Source organism: Cynocephalus volans, chromosome 14 (assembly GCF_027409185.1).
Source record: "Cynocephalus volans isolate mCynVol1 chromosome 14, mCynVol1.pri, whole genome shotgun sequence".
NCBI lineage: Eukaryota > Metazoa > Chordata > Mammalia > Dermoptera > Cynocephalidae > Cynocephalus > Cynocephalus volans.
In genome coordinates this window covers 51,660,688-51,685,554 of record NC_084473.1, presented here as the reverse complement: position 1 = coordinate 51,685,554, position 24,867 = coordinate 51,660,688, and the positions used below count along the sequence as shown (strand labels likewise).

At 34.2% G+C, this 24,867-nt stretch overlaps 1 protein-coding gene across 2 annotated transcripts in view; it reads left to right on the top strand.

Annotated features, from left to right (window-relative positions):
- Window positions 1-24,867, top strand: part of RTN4 (reticulon 4) — a 68,540-nt gene that overhangs the window by 11,045 nt on the left and 32,628 nt on the right. The window contains exons 2-3 of one of the 2 annotated variants that reach the window (XM_063078029.1): window positions 4,037-4,093; window positions 4,779-7,175. In XM_063078029.1, the coding sequence (XP_062934099.1) occupies window positions 4,037-4,093; window positions 4,779-7,175 (2,454 nt within the window). Of the gene's footprint in view, window positions 1-4,036; window positions 4,094-4,778; window positions 7,176-21,029; window positions 21,262-24,867 lie in introns of those variants that run through there. The other variant, XM_063078030.1, reaches the window with a different exon arrangement.

Sequence of the window (24,867 nt, the reverse complement as noted above, 5' to 3'; positions counted from 1 at the left end):
CTCTTTTCTCAGGATTCATGCTCCTGTACTGCCTGTTGTCCAGTGTCTCAAGGGAGTTGAGTTGGTTCATATATTTTGCCCATATTTATATAGTTACTTATGTTGTAAAGGTTAGTCTGATATGGTTACTCTTACAGCCAGAAGCAGTTCTTCTGTATGGTTTTAAAATGCAATTTCCCCCCTTGTTTTATAATTAGATATGATTTTTACTGACCAATTACATTTTTGGTTGATAAAAGTTTTTGAAATGTGCATGTCAGGAAGAATACTCAGTATGCTTGTGTGTGGACATTGGGGAGATTGTGATAGCACATATTTTTAAAATTAATCAGTAATTAATTGAAGTAATAAATTAAAAATTGACATACCACTTTTACTTTTTAAAAAAGTAATATACTTAAAAAAATTCAAATCACTTTAGTGAACTTTAATTCTGAAACTGGTCATTGTGTGATGGAATTGATTAGCATTCAAAGTATTTTGAACTGAAGAAGTTAGTCTAAACTTAAACTTTTTAGGTTTAGGCTTAGGTAAGGACATGAATCTAGCTTTAGGACCAACATGAGGGATAGATCATTTGGAAAAAGTTGTTTTGTGAAAGGTGTTCATCTTTCATCCTGTCATTATAAGTAGTTTTGTGATTCATTTTACTGGGGCAGTAAGGAAATAAGTATATATCTGATTGTAGTGGCAGAGTTAAATTATAATTTTCTAGTTTTTTCATTAATTAGCTAGTGACTTTGAATAAGTTACTCAATTCTCTGAGTTTAGGTAACTGAAAATGTGGTAGAAGACTAACGACAATATGATAGTTGGATATGTTTTAGAAAGAAAGGAAGGTTGAATATGGTGAACTTGAGGTTTAATGGAGTTCAACATTCAGATATGCAGGAAGATTTACTTAGCCTTTTTATGCCTCTGTTTCCTCCTCTGTGAAATGGGGATAACAATAGTATCTACCTTAATAGGGTGATTTTGAGGATTGGATGAGCAACTGAAACAAGAGTGTATGGCCCACATTAAGCTATCTATAAATGTTATTATACTGTGAAGTAGAAGCAATTAATCAGTCCATTATTTCGAATAGTTACAAGATATTTGCTGGGTGACAATTTATCTTGTTTCAGGAGAACAAACTTGAGGGGCTGATAAAGTAAGAATTTGCATTAGTTGCACTTGTGCATAAACACATCCCTTGAAAGGTAAAACACAGGAAAAAAGAGTTAGACTGGTTTGAATCCTGGCCCTCTGGCCTCCTAGTTCTATGACTAGTTGTTTCTCTTTTCTTCTTCCCTCCCTCCCTCACAACATTTTAAGGTAGGTACTATTATTATCCTTATTTCAGAAATGAGGAAATGAGGCACAGAAAGGCTAAGTAATAACTTTCTTAGGATTACACAGTTGAAAGTGATGGATCTGGGATTTGAACCCAGGCAATTCAATTCCATGATCCATGATGGCTTTAGTAGGAGTCTGAGCAGCTCTCTTCTTGAAGGCCCAAAAGGTAATCCGGCCCAAAAGGCCCAATTCTAGATTTTTTCCTAACAGCTTTTAGAAATGCAGTACTTGTTGCATTTAGAAATGCAACTCTGGGTTGAAAACCATTTTACAACATGAATTTTTTTTCTTTCTTTCTTTGGAAATTTAATGATTTTTAAAATATCAATTTGAAAACTTTTCTACTTGGCCAAATACCAAGGAAATAGGAGAGATTACTATAGGAGAGATTCTGGAGTAGATAAGAATAAGGATACATTTAAAAAATACTTTAAATTTTTGGCACAATTTTAGGTGTAGTTTGTTTTCCCTTTAATTTTAACAATAAGTTCATGGAAAAAATAAAATTGAAAGTTAATACAAATCTTTCCATGAACTTTTTGAAGTACTCTAGTATATCCCTAGCTTGCTTTTCAAATAGACTGGACTCTGAATTAGTGGCTCTGAGAACTATATTGTCTAGATGAGAAAAACAAGTAGTTTGTTAAGAATGGTCTACCTTTTATTTAGATGGAGCAGATGTGTAATTATTTGGTCCTGCTCTTTGGCCCCCAAATTTCAGTTTTATGCAAGTTTATGGTTTATTGTTTTAGTTAAAGGAATTTTCCCTCATTTACAAATGAGAAACTGTAACTTATCTAAGATCACATAAAAAATCGTCTTTAAAAAAATATGTACACATGTGTATGTACTTTATAAAAATCTCATAAGACATTGTTGAATTACTGGTTTGGATGAGTGTCCATGGGACACATCCTGCCCATTGTTCCAGGTTATAGGAGACCCTTTTAAACACACATCATGGATTTCCTCTCACCACCCCATCTAAGAATCCTTTAAGTATGACATCATGCCCAGTATAGATTTACCTAAAATTTATATGACATTGTGAAGTTAGCTCTCCTATTCATCAAGGGGAATACCCTGGGAACAGAAATCCATATTTATGATAGCTACATCTCTTTGATTTTTGACTATTTTGATTAGTCTTATCTAGCTTGCCCTTCCAAATAGAAGTCTCCAAATTTATTAGGTCCTCTCTGGTAAAGGAATACCAGTCATCCCTCAGGCTATTTCAAATTGTCTTATGCTAGAGGCCTTTCTCTAATGTTAACCACTTAAGATCTTTTGCTCAGGATCTTCCAACTGCAGGTATAAGATAACAATATATGAAGTTAATATACCAATATATATAGTATTAGCTCTGGCTGCCATAACAAAATGCCATAGACTGGGCAGCTTAAACAATAGAAATTTATTTCTCAAAGTTCTGGAGGCTAGGGAATCTAAGATTGGGCACTGGCAAGGTAGGTTTCATTCTGAGTCCTCTTCTCTTGGCCTCTATCACCTTGTGTACTCATATGACCTTTTTTGTGTACCTGGTGGGGGTGGGGGGTGGGGAGGAAGTGCAAGTCATCCAGTTCTCTAGTATCTCTTCTTGGAACTTACTCATTGGACAAGGGCCCCCACCTTCATGACCTCATCTAACCCAACTCACCTCACAAAGGCCTCATCTTCAAATACCATCACAATCAGAATTAGGGCTTTCAACATTTGAATTTTGGAGGGACACACACATTTAGTCTACAATATATAGTGATTAAGAAAATAGGCTCTAGAGTTGAATTACCTGAGTCTCTAACTTACTAGTTGTGCATACTCGAGTGAGTGACTAAACTTCTCTGTCACTCAGGTTTTTTTAAAAAAAATTATTAAATAGAGGATATTAACACCATCACTTATAATAATAGGGTTGTAAGGAATCAAATGAATTCTTCCATGTAAAGCACTTAGAATAACAAGAAGCCCTCAACTAAGGTTAAACAAAACAAAACATAATAAGTATCTTCCTAATGATAATTAGTGTTTTCAACTCTTTTTGGCATTTGGATAATGGCATATAGGACTAGTGTCTTCAAAGAACAGTATACAATGACCTTTACAATCTTTTTCTTTCAAAATAGACAACCTAGAATGTAAGAAAAAATTGATAATTCTTTAAAGTGCTCTTCCAAATTGAACATATGCCAATAACAAAAGATTAAACAAAAGTGGTTATTAATTTTATTCAAATCCATGTTTTAAGTTTTTGGCTTGAAATAGGATGAGACAATTTACCTATCTGAAAAATGTGAGTTAAAACTTCGGATATGTTAAATGCATTATCTTGAACCCTTGACCTCAGTGTTACAAGGCTGCGCACTCGAACCAGCTGAGTAACCAGCTCGCCCTTTTTTTTTTGAGAACAGTATCTTAAAGTCACTTTGGTTCATGGAATTTCTTTAACATAAACATATTACATTGTCTCTAGAAAAATGATAGCTTCTATGGATAGCATTTAGTCAACTTTATAATATATATGATGATTTAATCTGAATTAATGATAATGCTTTTTCTAACTTTCTTTCTATTTTGGCCTTTTCTCTGTAGATAAAGTTTTTTGTTAACTCTTTACAAACTGAACCTTTGCTTGCTCCTCTTTAGTCTCCTTCCCACCTGTCTTTATTTCTGCTGAGGTTATATTCTATTTGTTTTTCAGATGAGACCCTTTTTGCTCTTCCTGCTGCATCTGAGCCTGTGATACACTCCTCTGCAGGCAAGTTCTTTCTGCCAGCCTTTTATCCTCTGTGTTATTCTAACTTTAACTCTTTAGCTGTGTTAACTCTATACAGAGTAGTTTATATTTACTAAAAATTAGCATGGTTCCAAGAATGTTTATCTAATGAAAAAGTTGAAATTTGCATTTTATATGCTGTGTCCAAGGAAGGAATGAGCAGAACCTGATTAATAATTGGAAATATGTATGCGATTCTTGGACCTTTGATTTACATTCATGTATTTACCATTCCTTTTTTCCAAATACAGTTTACTTGCACATAGCCAAAAGGCTTTTATGTAAATGAACTATGCTATTAAATTATCCATTGCCCCTTCTTTTCTGTACTGTCAGTCAAACTCTCTTCTCATATTTCTTCTCATCCTCTAAAACTAGTTAAAAATAGCTTTTCTTTGTTGATAACACTTGAGGTTTTTCTCAAAAACTTGATTTATGTCTTTGGATAGCTTGTAATTGCCTCTTCAGCCATGTCCATGTTTTATTGACAGTAGCTTAATATATTCAGTAATGATTCAAGTCTACTCTATTATTTATTAAGTAAATGCTATTAACATTTTAGTTAACAGTAAGTCTTTACTAACACTGTTTTGAAGCTGTCATAAAACTTGCGTTAACTCTGAGAACACTGGCATTCTCTAACTTTCCTTTCTGTCCATGGTCACAGAAAAAATTATGGACTTGAAGGAGCAGCCAGGTAACACTGTTTCGGCTGGTCAAGAGGATTTCCCATCTGTCCTGCTTGAAACTGCTGCCTCTCTTCCTTCTCTATCTCCTCTCTCAGCTGCTTCTTTTAAAGAACATGAATACCTTGGTAATTTACCAGCAGTATTACGCACCAAAGGAACACGTCGAGAAACTTCAAATGAAGCTTCGAAAGAGTTCTCAGAGAAGGCAAAAAATCCATTTGTAGATAGAGATTTAACAGAGTTTTCAGAGTTAGAATACTCAGAAATGGGATCATCATTCAGTGGCTCTCCAAAAGTGGAATCTGCAATAGTAGTAGCAAACCCTAGGGAAGAAATAATTGTGAAGAGTAAAGATGAAAAAGAAGATTTAGTTAGTAATAACATCCTTCATAGTCAACAAGAGTTACCTATAGCCCTTACTAAAGTTAAAGAAGAGGAAAAAGTTAAGTCTCCAGAAAAAACAAAGGACAGTTTTAATGAAAAGGGAGTTGCAGTAAAAGCTCCCATGAGGGAGGAATATGCAGACTTCAAACCATTTGAGCGAGTAGGGGAAGTGAAAGATACTTATAAGGAAGATAGTGATATGTTGGCTGCTGGAGGTAGTATAGAGGGCAAGTTGGAAAGTAAAGTGGTTAAGAAGTATTTTGCAGATAGCCTTGAGCAAACAAATCATGAAAAAGACAGTGAAAGCAGTAATGAAGATACTTTTCCCAGTACACCGGAAGACATAAAAGACAGGTCAGGGGCATATATCTCGTGTGCTCCCTTTAACCCAACAGCAACTGAGAGCATCGCAACAAACATTTTTCCTTTGTTAGAAGATCATACTTCAGAAAATAAGACAGATGAGAAAAAAATAGAAGAAAAGAAGGCCCAAATTATAACGGAGAAGAATACCAGCCTCAAAACCTCAAATCCTTTCCTGGTAACAACACAGGATTCTGAGACAGATTATGTCACAACAGATAATTTATCAAAGGTGACTGAGGAAGTAGTGGCAAACATGCCTGAAGGTCTAACCCCAGATTTAGTACAGGAAGCATGTGAAAGTGAATTGAATGAAGCTGCAGGTACAAAGATTGGTTATGAAACAAAAATGGACTTGGTTCAAACATCAGAAGCTATGCAGGAGTCACTGTACCCTGTAGCACAGCTTTGTCCATCATTTGAAGAATCTGAAGCTACTCCTTCACCAGTTTTGCCTGACATTGTTATGGAAGCACCTTTAAATTCTATAGTTCCTAGTGCTGGTGCTTCTGCAGTGCAGCCTAGCTCATCACCATTAGAAGCTCCTCCCTCAATTAATTATGAAAGCCTAAAACTCGAGCCTGAAAATCCCCCACCATATGAAGAGGCCATGAATGTATCACTAAAAAAAGTATCAGGAATAAAGGAAGAAACTAAAGAGCCTGAAAGTTTTAATGCAGCTCTTCAAGATACAGAAGCTCCTTACATATCTATTGCATGTGATTTAATTAAAGAAACAAAGCTCTCTACTGAACCAACTCCAGATTTCTCTAATTATTCAGAAATAGCAAAAGTTGGACAGCCAGTGCCTGATCATTCTGAGTTAGTTGAAGATTCCTCACCTGATTCTGAGCCAGTTGACTTATTTAGTGATGATTCAATATCTGAAGTTCCACAAAAACAAGATGAAGCTGTGATTGAAAATCTCACTGAAACTTCATTGGAGTCAATGATAGAACGTGAAAATAAGGAAAAACTCAGTAGTTTACCACTTGAGGGAGGAAAGCCATATTTGGAATCTTTTAAGCCCAATTTAGATACCACAAAAGCTACCCTATCACCTGATGAAGATTCAACATTGACCAAGAAGGAAAAAATTCCACTGCAGATGGAGGAGCTCAATACTGCAGTTTACTCAAATGATAGCTTGTTCATTTCTAAGGAAGCAAAAATAAGAGAGAGTGAAACATTTTCCGATTCATCACCAATTGAGATTATAGATGAATATCCTACATTTCTCAGTTCTAAAACTGATTCTTCTGCTAAACTAGCTGATGAATATACTGACCTAGAAGTATCCCACAAAAATGAAATTGCTAATGTCCTGGATGGAGCTGGGTCATTGCCTTGCTCAGAATTGCCCCATGAGCTTTCTTTCAAGAGCGTAAAACATATTGATGAAGATAAAATCCATGTCTCAGATGAATTCTCCAAAGATAGGTCTGATATATCAAAGGTGCCCTTACTGCCTCTGGATGTTTCTGCTTTGGCTACTCAGGCAGAGATAGGCAGTGTAGTTAAACCCAAAGTTCTTGTGAAAGAAGCTGAGAAAAAACTTCCTTCTGATACAGAAAAAGAGGACAGATCACCATCTGCTATATTTTCAGCAGAGCTGAGTAAAACTTCAGGTAATCAATCCATACACTATTTTGTGCTTTCATGCCACTTTTTGACTTACCATGGAACATTCTACTACGTTCTGTGTCATTTATTATGTTTATAGTGTCTAATACATCACATTGATAAGAATTTATTTCCATCATCTCAGTTAAAGGTTTTAGTGCTTTTTCTACTCCTCTTGCACTCAGCACTCACTTTGCTCTTAACTTTTCCACACAGGTATTTGTCGATCACATTTATATTGTACCATGGAACTAGAAAAAAAAATTTTTTTTTATAAGAATTGGCTTTAATAGCTATTTCTTTCTTTTGCTTCATTGTTTCTTGATAGCATGAAGACCAAGAGATATTAAATCAAAATATTTTCACATGTGTTTATTTTTGTTATCCCAGAAGTGATTTCATGTCTAGCTTTTAAAGAAACAACATTTTTGTAGTATGTTTCTAATATTTCAATATAGTACAGTATTTTTCTAGTGATAGGTATAAGGTGTTAGGCATATTGAGTGTAGTCATTTTGTTTAAAAGTAAGTTGAGGTATTCTATTATGAGTTCTTCTGAAAAGTACTAATTCTCATTTTATTTCTTTTGACTCTACATTTCCCAGTACCTGATTTGCATAAAGTGACTTGCACATTTTTTAAATTTAGCATTTTAATATAGTTGTATTTTCTTTAAAAATATGAAGTGAGTATGGTGTATTTATTAAATGTATTTATGTATTGGAGATGGGTAGCACTAGTGAGAGACTGGTTTAGAGATGCTGTAATCTTACAAAGAGGAGATTGTGAGCATTCAGGCAGTGAAGTGAGCATGGAGACATAGGATTTGGTGTTTGATGGTTATGGACATGAGGGATAAAGGGATGAGTTAAAGGAACCCCAGGAACCTTAGGTTCCTGTCATATGCAGATGTATGGATGTCAGTATGAGAAACTGAGATAGGGAACACCAAAGAATAAAGTGGTTTAAGAGAAGATAAATTCAGTTGTGCATATGTTGTATTGAGGTACTGTGAATATGTTGTATGAGATATTCAAGGATATTAAACATATGAAGCTTTTGAGAGAGACCTTGTCTGTATGTGTGTATTTGTTGTGGGCTTGGAGATAGAAATTAAAGCCACTGATATCAACTAGGGAGAACCAAAAGCAGAGAAAGATTTAAAGGTAGAAGAAATGGTCAATATTATCAAATACTAGAGAGGTTAGTTAAGGTAAGTAAGGATTGAAAGTTTGTCAGAAAGGAAGGAAGGTGTTAGCAGGACAGTGGCAAATGGTGTGAGTGCAGGGCTAAGTTGAGGAATAAGAATAGGACTTGAGCAAATGGATACTAAATATTGACAACTTTTAATAAGTTTGAGAACAGGGAGAAAGTATTAGCAGGCAGGAGGGGGAGAGTACGGGGTGGAGAGAACACATTTTTCTTCTTCTTTTTTTTAAAGATGGGAGGGAAAGCTTGATTACAGGTGCTGGTAGAGTGTCACAAGGGGATGGGATGAGCTCCCAAGTTCAGGTGGAGGAATAGCCTTAGAGAGGAGGAAATATGCTGCTTTGATTGTAGTGAATGGAAAGGAAAATTTGGGTGTTGATACTGCTAGGGTTTGTGGCTGAAAGTGGAGGGTATTGTTTGATAGTTTATGTTTATTTTTTAAAGCCATATGTTAAATCATTTGCTGAGAATGAACTGGAACATGCTTGGGTGGAAGAGGTCTGCTGACTATGGAAACAAAGGCATTATACATTAAGAGCTTAGTCAAGGTTGAAGGGTGGTCTCTGGTAGGGTGACTTTTCTTTAACTGTGCCAAACAGCCTGGGTGTGGATTCAGAGAAAGCAAATGGTTGTGCTGATTCAAGGTTGTGTTTTGCTAGGTGGGCTTAGTGGAAGGACAGTGAGTCAAGAGAGTTGAGGATAATAGCAAGAGAGTAATTTGAAGGATGTACTGTGGCATCTGAGTCGAAGGATGTAAAGAGAAGAGGCAGTTGATAGGAGAGCAGAGGGTCAGTGAATTCAAGGTCTAAATTAGGTCTAAGAACAAAGAGTAGTAGGCATAAAAATATGAATGCCAGAATGATAGGAAGTTGTGGTAAAAGTAGGAGAGAGAGAGAGCCGTGTGTATGTGTACGTTGGATGTTGAATTTAGAATTTTAGAGGAATAGCAGTTCAGGTTGATTATAATGGCAAAGGTTTGGCCATGAGGCAGGGCCTACAGTGGAATCGGGTGAAGGTTGCTAGAAATAAGGTTAAGTAGACTTTGAGGCCAAGATGTTGGATTGCACTTTCACATGACATTGAAGTCACCCAGGATGATAGCAGGACTTGGGGTGGAGAGGATGTTAGGAGATTGAGACAAGAGTCTCTGGTAAAGGATAGTGAGGCAACTGGCAGGATAGTAGATAGAAGTAATAAGGAAGGATAGAGAATGACATAGCTGAATAGGCAAGACTTTTGCCCAAGGCCTCTGAGATAAAAGTCTGGAAGTGCGTTGGTGAGCAGAGGGTACTGGTGCACCCCCCTACTCCCTGGTAATGTAGGAGTAGCAGCCTCCACTTAGAAAGTTCCACAGGGAAAGCAGTATCCTCAAGGAAGAGCCAGGTTTTAGTGAGGAGAAGTAATAGCAGGAATGTTCAGTAAAGAAATTGAGGATTAGGGGAGCTGGTTCACAGTAGAGTGGAGGTTTCAAACAGCATATTAAAATGGTTTAGGGGGTACAATAGAAAGAGTCTGAGAATCCCAGAGCAGCATGGTGATGATTGTGTGGGTGAAGATCAAGGAGAAGCAGGATGTGCAACGTTGACCTGCCTGTGAAGTCAACCTGCCACCCCACCCCTCTATATACTCCCTCCCAAAACTTAGAGCCAGCAGTCCTCTAGTAGATGGAGGCTCTCGGGAATTTTCAGTATTTCATGAGTCAGTTTTTTCGTGGACTGATTTTGTTAGACCTAGGACCTATAGCCTAATAGTTTAGAACTAAGAGAACAGGTGGCAGTGCCTTTGAAGTCTTCTTAGGGATGGTTGAAGAAGGTATAAGCAGTGCTTGGGTATTCTTTTTTTAGAAAATAGTTATTTATGCCATTTCTCTGAGAAAATTGTTATTCATGCCTCTTTTACTCAACATTTTTTGTTTTGTTTTGTTTTTTTGTTTTTTTTGGATATTGACTTATGGCAACTCTGTAGGGAATAGAGAATTATTTGATTATACCAAATACATGTGTTCTACAAAAGTCATTGGAAGGAAACCCAGTGCTGGTATCATAAAAACAGTATAGTTAACCACAAATAATTCCTTGAATCTCTCTAGATGTCAGTTTCCTTTTCTATAGAAGGAAGGGGGTTAGATTAGGTCCTTGGTAGGACAGACTGGTAAGGACATAGCTAAACATTGTGGTATGTTATAATGGGTACATATACTTCCCTGTCTTCCTAGAAGTGTGGGTTAATTGTACTGAAGTCATATATACCAAAGTAGTGTAAGAGATTGGTAGAACATGAAGGGGGCTCAATTCTCAGATGGCTTAAAAATTTTATAGCATCTCTAAATATGATATACTTACCTTTTTTTTTTTTTTTTTAAACTTCTGGGTCTTATTACTGTAAACAGTTGTTCTTCTGTACCCATGAGGGATTGGTTCCAGGACCCCCACAGACACTAAAATCCACAGATGCTCGAGTCCCTTATATAAAATGGCATAGTATTTGTATACAACCTACACACATTCTCTCGTGTACTTTAAATCATCTCTAGATTACTTGTAATCCCTAATACAATGTAAATGCTATGTAAATAGTTATTGTGTTTTTTTTTTTTTTTTTTTTTTTTTTTTTTTTTTTTTTTTGGATATTTTCTATTTGCAGTTGGCTGAATACTCAGGGGAATCTGCAGGTACCTAGGATCTACTATATACATTTAAACATGAGAAGCATTAAAATATTAAATAATAACAAAATTTTAATTTCCTTGGATCATCTGTTATCTCAATTTTTTTTCTTTGCAGACTTTGGTGCTTTAGTAATTTTGGATAGTAAAATTTGTCAAGTGAAAAAATGAATACTAGTCTTTTTTTTCCTCTTCCTTCAATAAAGGAGTTTGTTACAAACTGTATTCTTAATATTAGAATATAAAAAATGCTGATTTTTCCCAGTCCATAATTATCAACGTTCAGTACTTCCTCGTTTAGAGGCAGTTATTAATGATTTAGAGACCCAGCATGTTCTACGTATTCTACATTTAATTTTTAAAAAATTCTATAGTCAGAGATTTATGTGTTTGGTGTGTATTTTTCATTTTTGTTTAAAATATATTATGATTATTATTGGCACTTTAATTTTTTGGTTTTCCACTCCAAAAATACAACAACAAAGGTATAAGGTAAAATATTCTACTACTTACATAAGTTTATTCTACCATATATAGGCCAAGAGGTGAAACTTCTGAAAAGAGTAGTTAAATGACAGGCAGTATTGTCACAGAACAATTGAAATGTTTTTGTCAGATGATGCATAGAATTCTCAGTTTCACATAGGAATGAGTTTAGGGATATTAATGTGTAATGTTTGCTAGTGAGTGATCACCAACACATGCTAAGGGAGGAGAGGGGCTACTCTCCCTTGAGATGTTAGGAATGGCTTCATAGAAGAGATGATTCTGTGAAAGTTACAGATAGCAAATGTGAGTAAATAAGACACATAGACCTGTTAATTTATATAAATATGATAAAAGTTTTCCAGATCCTGTTATGGTGGATATTATAATCAGTATGTAACCCTTGCAATTAGGCATGTAGATGGATTTGTGGACTGGCTATTTGTGACTGCAAAGAAACGTTTAGGTTTATTCAGAACTAAACTGAAAAATCTATCTGTGCTAGAGAGGGCTTATGATAATTAGTTGCTAAATTATATGATTAGAATTAAGCAGAATTTTTTAAAAACCCACAGTATTATTTAGGGTTTTGTTTTGTTTTAAAGCTAATTGCTTTAGGCTAACTTTATTGGAAGTTATAGATATATTGGAAGTTTATATATATATTGGAAATAACTTCCAACTTTAAAAAGAGTTGAAAAAATAAAAATAGTACAAAGAATGTCTTATTCCCTTCATCTAAATTTACCTATTAACATTTTACCCCATTTGCTTTATCATTTGTGATCTCTCTTTCTATAGATAATTGGATATTAACACATAAATACATCTTTGTTTTTCCTGAACCATTTGAGAATAAGTTATTTACATTCTGGCTTTTTACCACTAAATACTTCAAGTAGGGATGTTCTCTTTTATAACCTCAGTATGGCTATTAGCTTCATAAATTTACATTGATATAATACTTTTCTCTAGTCTACCATCTGTATTCCAGTTTCGTTAGTTAACCTAATACTGTAATGTCCTTTATAGCATATTTTCTCTCTCCGGTACAAGATCCAGGCTAGGGCCAAGTAGTGCATTTAGTTGTCATGTTTCTTTTGGTTCCTTTAATCTGGAACATTTTCAGTCTTTATCACTTATGACATTAACATTGTTGAAGAACACGGGCCATCCTCTTCCCCCATTTTAATAGAACATTCCTTGTTTTTAATTTGTCCAATGTTTCATCGTGGTTAGATTGAGTTGGTGGCTGGCTGATGTAGAGATCTGAGCCCTTGACCTTGCATGCTCTGACCTAGTGAACTATCTGGCCAGCCCAAATTGAGGCTATGGATTCATGGTCAAAATACTGTGTAGATGATGTATTGTCCCTCTCATGGTATCACATCTGTAGGTTCCTGCTATTTCTTCCTCCCTTAGAACTAATTAGCAGTCTGAAGGGTGACACTTCAAGACTATGTATCACATCACAATCTGTCTCCCTAGATTTAATTTCCATTGATGATTCTTGCTTGACCCAATGTTTACTATGGTGCTTGCAAAATGATGATTTTTCAATACCAACATAAGACTATGTAAATATCATACTATTCCTCATCACAATCTGCCTCCCTAGATTTAGTTTCCATTGATGATTCTTGCTTGATCCAGTCTTTACCTTTGTGCTTGCAAAATGATGATTATTCAGTACCACATTCCAACATTTTTCACTTGACCCTCAGCATTCTACTGTAATCAAGAGCCCTTTGCTGTTAGTGAATTAATTAGGTAATTATCAGGATGGATCATGAATTTCTGTTTTTTCCCCAATGGTTTATAATTTATTACTGAACTTAATTGTTTTGATGGTAAATTGTCCTAGATTTGGAGGGCTCCTTCAAGTTGTCTCAGGGACATGCAGCTGTCTTTTTGGGGGGTTGGGAGAACAGCACTCCTTACTAGCGTAACAAAATGTTGTAGCTTATCTTATGCCTACTCTGCCCCATTCTTGGAATGCGCCACTTCTCCAAGGATCTCTTGATCCCTTTTAGTGTAGAATGAGAGATGGTTTTCGTAATAGTGAAGAATTAAAGATCAAGAGCTGGATGTTAGCTGTGTTCATTGCTACTGTGGGAATCCTGCCATTTACCCCTTTCAGTGGGAAGATCTAGGAAATGCTTAAATACATACACACAAATAAATATAAGCACATACACATACGTATTTTGGAAATGATGAGTTCACACAGATACCTCCAATTCAAATCTGTTCCCACAGGTTGTCTGTCCTCATTTCATATTTGCCTTTTGTATAGTGAGAACCTTGGTTCCTAACATCACCAATAGATTTACTCATCTGTTTAATTCTTTAATACATCTAGAATAGTTTTAGAATGCTTTTCTTATATCAGTATAATAAGCTTGATAAACTTGATAAGGATTTGTTTGCAAATCCCCACCCCCCAAACCTGTTCAAGATTAAATGTATGTAGTCAAATACTTTGCTTGCAAGTTACTTGCATTAGTTCTTTTTCTTGCTCTTCCTCTTCAATGTAGTTGTAATATCCATTTGAAATAGTTAGGTTCATTAGTTTGTTTGCTTTCAGTTTTAGATTTCTTTTTCCCCATTTAGGAGATGTTTTTAATTGAGAATTTTAAAAGGCTGAGAAAAGATGAATTCTTCTCATTTTACCTGGAAAGGGAAGACTACTATTTATGGAAAATCTAAGTACTGAGCCCTTTCGCACATATTTATTTCATTTAGTCTTTACCATAATCTGAAAGAAGGATCCATTTTATAGATGACAAAACCCAAGTCTAAGAAACTTTTCTGTGGTTACCTAGCAAATTTATAAAAAGCACAGTACTTTTGAGATTTTACTGTGTTCCAGACTTTTGGTTAACTTATTTCTGTTAGTTGTTATCCAATTCTGCAAGGGTGATCTTACTTCCAGTGGGTGAAGGACTTTGATTCCAACACAGGTTTGTCCTCTTCTCGATTATTTCCCCATTTTGGAATGAGCAGTTACTGTCCTAATTTTAGGAGACAACCAAGGAGCTGCTGTTTTTATCACATACCTGTTTGTGTATGTGTAGGAATATCAGAACTAGGGTGACATTCTGTCGCTACCATGTGGAGACTGAATAGCCCCGTTGTGGTGCCAAACTGCTGTTTATGTTGTTGGTTGGCCATTGGTAGAGAAAGGTGCTAATGTCTCTCATCCAAACCACTGAGATCTTGACTTAATGATGATGATTCCTTAATGTATGTTTGTTGGTTGCTTGGTTTGTCACTAATATGCAGAATATTTTGTTTGTTATCAGAATATAGATGGTGTCTTGCTGACCTGTTAGAACTATTGGGGAGTAAGGTGTAAACTAACCAAAAATTGATTACTTATTTGTTATACTATGTGATATCCAGGATTAACTAGTAGTATTGCCATAATAAAAGAACTTGTAAGGGTCCATTTATGTAGGTAAAGAATTCAGTATTATGCTTTGCAAATTTATATACTTATGTGCGTTTATGAATAAGTGCTTTCTTTTGACAGTTTTATGACTTAAAACATTTTTCTTATTAATTTTCAAAGCTTATTATATAGCCTTTGAGCTTTCCCTCCAAAGTATTATATATATTAAGGTCTAATATTTTGGTTAAATTATATTTTTGGTGAGCAAATATACTTAATACTTTTTGATAGTTATTAGTTGGACTTTGATTATGACAGTGAGCAGTTAATCTGATAAAAGTAAGAATTTTAAGTATTCTGAAAAATGAAAATGTTTAACAAATTGAATAGAAATATCATTAACTGGAAGGCTGTTAGTACATGTACAATGTAGCTAAATTAGAACCTGACTATTGTTAATAAAAGGAATCAATTATATGTGACGTTGTTATATTAGTGAGGATTTATTTGGTGCTTACTATGGGCCTAATACAGATGGAAAATAAATATGTACCATAAAAGATAGATGTTGCTAAGTATAATATGGCTGAAAGAACTTCGTTTTGGGTATTTTATAGACCTGAGTTCTAATCCTGGCCTTTTCACTGAATTGGCTGTATGACCTTGGGCAAATGTTTTAATCTATTTGACCTTCAAAATTTTAGTAGTAAGAATTTCTCTCAAGGACCTGCTAACCATGAGTGAGGACAAGGCAACTGTTTATAAAGCAATCTGAAGTAATATATGCTCATTGTACAAATTTGAGAAATACAGAAAAGCATTGAGATGGAAAATGTGTAATCATATTGCTCAGATATAATCATTTTTAATATTTTAAAATGTATTCTCATCTATTTTCAGTGTATATGTGTACTTTATGAGTATAATAAGTAAGGATTTTATGAAATTGGAAACATAGTTTATAAGCTTTTGAAAAAAAATTGGCAGTATCTTATATAGTGCAAACATTTCCGTGTCTTTAAAAAATCATGCACCAGAAGAATATTTAATGGTTAGTGTTCCTTAGTATGGATATATATTGTAATTTAACTAGTCACTGCTGTTGTTTGGATGCTTAGATTGTTCCTAACTTTTTTATTTATAAATAATGTTGTTATTAACCTCGTCATATTTAAATATGTTTTACATGTCTCTTATTTATTCTTTTCCATAAATTTCTAGAAATAAAAACCTGGGTTAGTGGGTTTGAACATTTTTAAGAATTTTGACAAAAGTAGGCCACCAGAAAAATTGTACTAATTTTTACCCCTGTAGCAAAAGAAAACACCCATATATTATACCAACAATTGATAATATTTATTTTTTTGGTTAAATAACATTTCCACATTATACAAAATACAAAAAATACAATGACTTTTTCTCTCATTCTCTTCCTCTGTGTTGCCTAGCCACCTAGTGCTCCTTCCCAGAGTCACCTGCTATGACTTATTCCTTAAGTGTCTATCCTTCCAGACATTCTTCTGTATTTGGTATTTTTAACAAACCTTTACCAAACCTTTGCTAGATGAAAGTGGTATCTTGCTGTTCCAATCTTTGATGATTAGTGAATGTGAACATGTTCCAATATATTTATTGGCTATTTGTATTTTGTGATTTGTTTGTTCATACCCTTTCCCCATTGTAAAACTTAGGTGTTCATTTTTTTTCTGATTTTATGTGAGTTTTTTATATAGGATATAAATTCTCATACTACAGTTTGCCAAAATATTTTTGTTTTACTTTACATTTTAGTGAACATTTTCAGTTTTCACAAAAGAAAATCTATACCTTTTAATTTACTTATTTATAGTTTTATTTTTATGTTGTATTTTAAATTGAGTTTGAATTTTAGTTAGAGATCATTTTATCCCACATGCCTTTCTGGTGGTAGACTTGTATTCCTATTCCCCTTGTACTCTGATCTAGTTCCTTAGTGCCAACCAACAATGCCATGTAAGAGCCAGAAAATCGAGAACACAGTCTTTGCCAGATTGCCTACGTTGGATTGGGCAATCAACTGTAGACTGTGAGTGTTAGTGCCATCTAGTGTTGTTCATAGAAACCAGGTCTATGGAATGCTCTATAATTGACCATATAATAAATTCAGTTGGACAGAGAAATTTAGTGAGTGATGGATTCACACTAACAAGTGACTTTAAAAATGATTTTATAAACAATTTTGAATATTGACATAGTGTGCTGAATCAAACAAATGCTTGAATGATGCTATTAGAAACATTATGAAATAACCTTAAAGAGTTCCCCCCAAACCATTGCACTTTAATGAAAACAAAAGTTTTAAAAGATCTGTTCAGAGCCTAATGACTATTAATTTTTCAATTCTGGATTTTAAAATGCTTTGGATCTTTAGGAATATCTATATCTGTTTTAGATTATCAATAAGAAAGTCAGCATTTATTTAGTTCTCATTGAATAGTATCACTTTTAATTTTCTTATGGATTTTAGTATTCATTTTTAGCAGCTTATGTGAAATTGCTGATGACTTTAAAATGCTCTTTTTTTTTTTTTTTTTTTTTTTACCATTTTAACTTGTATTGTCATTTATTTTCTAGACTAAAGCTGTCTGCATTTCTTAAGATTCAGTTCAGTAGTTAATGTTGAAGTGCTGTACTTTAGTCCATAGAGGGCATTATATTACAGCATATGGTAGGGTTTTTAATTGTTTAATATCTTTCAGTAATGAACATGTTTAATTTCATACCTTCGTGTAGCTAAGAATAATTAAATTTTGAAATAAGTTTAAGAGTACTAAATATATTTAAAATTTGTAGCTATAATTATTTCTTTTTTTTTTTTTAAATCATGTTCTTTATGGCAGGAAAGTAGAAATAATTATTTTATTTATTTTTGGTGGCTGGCTGGTAATGGGCTCTGAACCCTTGACCTTGGTGTTAATGACAGAAATACTTATTTTAGCTATCAAGAACAGTATGCCAGCATTCTCTAACTTAGAAAGAAGCACTTTCAATCCAAATGATTGCTTCTTTCCCACCTTACTTCCCTTGCAACTCTAAATGTTGTAAAGAAAAGCAGAGTAAAAACTTGAGTTTTTCTTGGGTTCAGAAGTAGAGGAAAGAAAGAAATGGAAAAGGAAGAATATCGGCAGAGCTGGCTGGGGTGGACTTGCTGCCTAATTCTAAAATACAGTACTCTACTATTTGAAATCCTGCCAAGTAGGTATAAGCCAAAAAATACATACACACACTATTTCTGAGAGGGTTATGGAAGAGTTTTTTGTCTGGTAGGAATTGATTTAATCCTATAATTTACCTACTTTTGAGGTAAGTGTACAAAGAAAATGAGAGCTCTGATTTAGGATGTGAGAAGAGAAATGGAATGTAGGTAATTTTGTTACCTTTGGAAAGGAGTTAGGGAGGTTTTCATCATGCTTGGGAGAAGGGTGTAATGGGAATATGGACATTGAGGAGAGGGAAGTTGCCCAATATGAACTTTGAACAGTTTATTTCAAAAGTTCTGTGTACAGTTGATTTTGAGTTCGGGAAACAGTTGATTTTGACTTCTCCCCCTCTCCTCCTATTCTCTCTCTTCCACACGCATGCAATATGCAGCAGGGCTTAGGATTCAGGCAATACTTTTATTTACTTGCATTATAAGTAATGCAAGTAAAAATAAAGTCTCCCACTTTAGGAGACTTTATTTTTAAAGGAAAATAGATTCCTGTCTCAAATAATCAAAGTGCCGTTTTGCAAGTTGAGACTTTTCTGCTCTATTTGAAAATTGCCCTTGGAAGAATTTTTCATTTTTTTAAACAAAATGTTAAGTATTTAAAGAAAAAATGAGTAAAGATAAGTTTTTAACAGATTTATGTCCTTTATTTGACCCATTAAGTTGGGGTTCAGTGTGTAATAGCACCCATAAACTATGCATATGTAAATTTCCTCAGCTGGAAAATAGTAGAACTGTACAGCAAGCACAATAATTTGTGTGTTGTGGGGGAGCACTTCTGTTTAGAAAGGTATTAGGTTATTGCCTAGAATTGAACAACTTAATATATGAGCTTTCTTCAATGTGTCTTATATATCTTTCTCCCTTGTAGTTTGACTGTTATTTTTAGCATGATAATAGTAAATAGCTAGCACTTCCATAGTGCTTACTTTTTTGTCAGGCTCTGTGTTAAAGCCTTTCACATACACTAACTCATATGATCCTCACAATAAACATAGCCCATAGGGCTTTACATTTTTAACAAATTTGTCAAATTTGTTTTTCAAATTTAAGCACTTTTTTGATTGGCTTACCAAACTTAAAACAACTGTAGTTGGAAAACTTTTTAAGAAAGAAATGGGTGAAATATCAATTGATTTCCATGAGCAAGTTTTCCCTGCACACTTAGTAGCCTAAATTGCAAAGCAGCATTAAAGAATTAGATGTCACTATGTAGAGTGGACATGCTTAACTGCTTCAGGGATCCTGTTTTGACTTTTTAATCTGCTAGGGACGCTATTGAGTATGTTTAGTATTGAGAGGAGTGGGTATGTATTATTACATATTCTTGCCACTCACACTTTTTTTTAGAGAGGATTGTTAAACCAAATCAAGTACCACAGAAGATACGAATGGTATAAATCTAAATGCCATTATCTCAAGAAATTTCTTTTTTTCCTATTAGTGTAGTAATCTCTGACTTGAAGATAGTGTTTCTGGGACTGTTTTGGAATACTTAATTCTAATGCTAACTGTTTATTGACCTTCTGTTTTTAGTGACTTGTTACTAGAAAATACTGTCTTGAGAGTATTTTTTGCTTACTGAATAGTTTGGAGATTCCAAACTATTGCTTGGGGAGGCCAGACATTTTTAAGGTATGATATGACTTGGTTTTCAAATATCACATTATGCAAGGGTCCAGTGAATAAAGCTTAAAGTTAAATATTAACTCTTGAGCTGAGAATACTGGACTCTCTTTAAAAATTATTTGTTTGGAGTTAGAGAGGCAGATAGGGAGAGAAATGAGTCATTGATATTCAGTCCACTTCTGATATTAAGGATTTTGCCCACACGGTTTTACAGTTTTACAGTTTTACAGCAAGTTCCAGAAAATATCTCTATTTTAGTGTAGCTGTAACATCTTAAGAAATATGTACTATTGTACATAGTCTGCATATCTTATAATATTTTGTCATATCATGTATTTTAATATATTCTAGCTGATTTGTCATTATTTATTGCCTTTTCTACTTAGGCAGATATTAGCATCAGATAAACTGGTTGTGGAATATTAGTAAAGATATATCCTGCACTGGAATGAATGCCAATTTAATAAAATTGAATAAAAATTTTAAAAGTGCTATACATAGATTTGTCTTTATATCTATCAGTAAAATTTTAGTTTGCTCCCAAGTCATTTTCCCTAGGCAAATGATATAATTAGCACATGAATATTTCTCCCTAAGCTAAGAATCTATTAATAGTGTCTGCAATGGTGTTTAATAAATATTTATTGAAAGATTGAGTTGGAACAGGTGATGATTAAGTGTATATTTGTAAGTCTTTGTATTTCTGTAATTGTAATAGAGGAAAAAATATTAGAAAGGTTAGATTGCTGAAACTAAGAACTTTTTTCTGTTGAAGTAATATATATTAATAATTTGACTTTGATTTTCTGCTCATATGCTACTAAGAGTGCAAAATGCTGAATGTTTTAAACCTTAATAAACATAGGAGAAAGTAGGAAGAGACTCAGCACTTCCCAAGATTGAAATTTAAGCTATTACCTTTGGATCAGTCCATTTTTACCTTATTGGGTAACCATTGATTTTAGAGTTTTAAATGAAACTGAAAATCAGCAATATAATTCAACCATCTGTTAAAAAGAAAGAAAACTGCATATGGCTTTAAGTGCATTTCAAATATATAGATAGAGTGGTTAGCTCTGTTAAAAGAACAACCCTCTTTTCTTTTGGTAGCCTGCTCCTCCCCCTGTAAATGTACCTCCATTTGTTATGAGCAAAAAGCAAATAACTAGAACAATAAACAGATAGAAGGAAGGCATTAATGCCTGAGTATTAGTAGCCTAGTTACAGATTGCACTGCGTCAGACTGCTCCACACCCAGAAGGCGTCAGGTGACTTCAGTCCTGCTGCAGTTGTTCAGCAGAGGAGACTGCAGACTTCGGTTGAGGAAACGGATATTTCATGTTTCAGGGAGTATATCTTTGCAGTTACAGCTTTTCTGTTGGTATGCATAATTGATAATTGCAGCTGGAGGGCAGATCGTAACAAGAGATGGATGGGCAGAAGAAAAATTGGAAGGACAAGGGTATATCTGTTTTGTAATCTTTTATCTCTATGTTACCAGAAATATATTTCTATGAAAAAGCTTTGAAGTTTAGATATATTTTGGATTGAAAAAGAGCCTTTGAAAGGTTTAAGGCTAAAAGATTGAAACAGCTGCCTCCTGTGTGTTTTTACATTTGGTTGTGTGTTAGAAAATGTCATGCTGTTCTGTTTCACGGGCATTTGGTTTAGTCTTTACAGTCCTATCGTTTTTTGGGTCCTATTCTCTAATCTTGCACATTGTAAACAGTATAGGTCGAACATTTTATTTGTTGGTCACTTTGGTGTGATAAATGTACATTGCTGTCCTTATATTACATAATAACATATTTTCTGTGACTAAATATTTTTTAAAAGCTTACTCGTGGTATAGTTGAAATTCTGTCCAAAGCTTTGTAGGTAGCAAGATACTGCATTTGCAGTAAACCTAAATTATTACCAACTGCCTTTTAATCAGATTATATTTTTATATATCTTGAAATCATTCAAATGTATACACGATAGTTTTAAGTGAATGTCTGTATTTAAGTCACTAACCTTTGTCCTTGTAATAACCAATCAGTGATCTTGATCCTCTTTCCTCCCCCTTGAAAGCCCAGATCCTTTCAAATCTCAGTGGATCATTGTGTAAGAATTTAAGCCTGTAAGTGGTAAAATGTTGACGGGAATGAATATTTAAAAAATATTTTATTATGTAGATGGTAAAATGTGCCAGTTTTTTCTTTTTCTTTTTAAAGAGGGGCAGGCTATATATCTTACCACTTACAATAAATTGTCTTAAAAATTATTAGTTATTTTTTAGTAGCCCAAATAGACATTCTACACAAGCAATTTTTTTTTCCTGGCTACATTCAAGTTTTATAATTTTTAAAAAATTTTATTTCATTTTAGAGTAGAATTGTCAGCAGGATTGGTGATAATGTTTCTAAAAGCAATATATGGAGGTAAATTACAGGAATTTTCACAACATCCTTTAAAAAATTTGTTCAGTAAAGAATTGTAGGGAAAAGGTGAGTTTAAGATTTAACTATAAAAAACTTTATAGTTACAACTTACAAAAAAAAAATACAGCTTTGGATCTTAACCTTCGTGGTTTCATTACATGTGAACTTAATGAAGGTAAGGACTTTTGTTTCTTCATCCATCTAGCTATTAGTGTTACAAAGTAAAAGATGAATTGATACACTGTTTTGATCAGTAAAACTGATACTAGTGATAACAATACAATAAATACAAGCTTTAAAAATACGAGAAAAGTTACATCAGGGCCTGCCCATTCTGTAACTATTAAGCCGCTGTATAAATAATTTAAATCTTAAGTCATTTAATAACATCTTAAGTTCTTTATTTACTGAAGTAATTTAGGGACATTTTGAGACAGGAGAAATTTAAGATCCAGTAGAGTTCCTATTTTACCAGAGACTTGTTTGATTATTTTTAGGCACCAAATATTCAATTAAATTTACTATTGAATATCTCTGGGGAGCCTCACTTTGTAATGTAAGTGGAATGGCCTGATATTTTTTAGTACATGTCTTTGGCTATTTTGGTCAGTAAAACTAACTTTACCTATTTTTTGATTCAATGGTTATATTTTAGTGTTTTCTTAATAAGCTGCTAATTTTAATGTTGTAGATTATAGAGTAAGATTTAAATTGGAAATCACTGAGAAGCTGAAGCTACTGTGGAATGAGTTTTTCCTCATTTTTAAGAAGTGTGTGACAGTAGAGGAAGGAACATAATCTAGGGTCAAAGTAAATTTTTAAAATATACTTTGACCCATATTTTTTTCTACTGCATTCTTCTGAACTCCCCACCCCCCAGAAGTATAACAGAAGTGAGAGATGCTCTTGTTTCAGAATTTAAAAAGGCGGTTGGTTATTTGTGTGCATTTGTTTTTGCTCATTAAATGGTATTTAAGACATTTATTCTTTCATGCTAAGACCGATATTAATAATTTGTATTCTTTTTTATATCATTCATATTTTCTGTTCCTCATGACAGATGAAATCTACACAGTATTTGATTTTGGGGGTTATGTGGAAAACTTTGATTAATTAAGATAGTTAAAAGATTTTGAAGAGCTTAAAATAGGAAGGAATGGGTAGGCTTGGGGGTTTGGGTGGGGTGGGAGAATGATGCAACCACTAAAAAGGTATGATTGAGACAGTAAATAGAACTTTCTGGATAGAACCGAATATATAGGACAGTAGTTGGAAGATAAGATTGGTGTGGTAAAAGAATATAGAAGATTTGAAAGATCTAGGTCAGGTTTCCCCACACTTCTGTAAGTTAAGATCACATAGTGCTTCTTAAAAATACAGATTCCTGTGATCCTGTCCTACCAAATCAGATTTTACAGGGCCTGACAATCTGTAGTAAACATCCTGATGTAATTCATGTTATAATTGAAAGTTTGAGAAACACTGATCTAGGTTTTTAAGTCTTGGTTCTGGTATGTTTTGATTTTGGCCAGAGTAAGAAACTTACCCTTTTTGATCTTCAGTTTTCTTATTTGCATGATTTCTAGGGTTCCAGTTTTGAGGTTCTCTGGTTTTATGAAAAGATACACTGAGCCACATTGTGGAAGACATTGGGTTTTGGATTTTATCATAAAGGAAATAAAAAGCCCTTGGAAGTTTTAAAGTAGGAAATGGTAAATGATAGCTGGTTTGAAAGACTGGTTTGGGATGCTGTGTATCATTTGGAGGAGAACCTAGAGGCAGACATGTTAGAATGGCTGTAGTAATGCCTAGATTTAGAGCAGGTAGGCTTGAAGTTGGCCTAAAATAGGAATGAAATGGAAGTGACAGATGTTAGAAACCCAAGGAAGGAATACTTGACATTTTGCATAGATTTTCAGTACAAGGGTGAAGGAGGGACTCAAAAGACATGAAGTTTCAATCAGAGTGAAACGTTGGCAATGATAGTGCTTTAGTATCAGTAGAAATAGAGCTGAAGTAGATAGAAAAGATGCCAAGTTGGGTTTTAGACAACTTTCAATTTGAAGCGATGATAGAACATCTGTGAAGCTCAGAGAATTTACAGACTTAATGAGGAAGAATAGGGAATCAAATGCAAAGTGAGACAGATGAATGCTTTGAGGAGGTTTGCATAGAAAGAATTGAAGATTAAGGAAAGAAAGCCTAAAACTTACATTAATGGGGGGTATGAGGCACCAGGAAAGATCAGGAAGTTATAGTCAGCAGTAAAAGAAGCAGGATAGTATAGTTTCGCTGATATTAAAGGGGTAGAGAATTTTCAAGAAGGAATGGGTGGTTAAATGCTGTGGAGAAGCCAGTTAATATGAAGACTGAGAAATGGATATGGGTCCTGCTAAATTTTAGCAACAGGTGCAACACAGTCCATTATTATTACTACTGCCTTTTGGTCATGGCAGTTAAGATGCCATAGGTGACTTTTGAGGAAGTTTCTGTAAGATGGGTTCAGATACGTTTCTAGAATTAGGATTCAATTTGATTATCCCTCAAGACAAACTGAGTTTGGACCATTTTTGGAGCATACTTCCTTGCAGATATTCTTGTAGGGCTCCCTGATCTTTACCTTATGATAAGCCACTTTCAGTTTC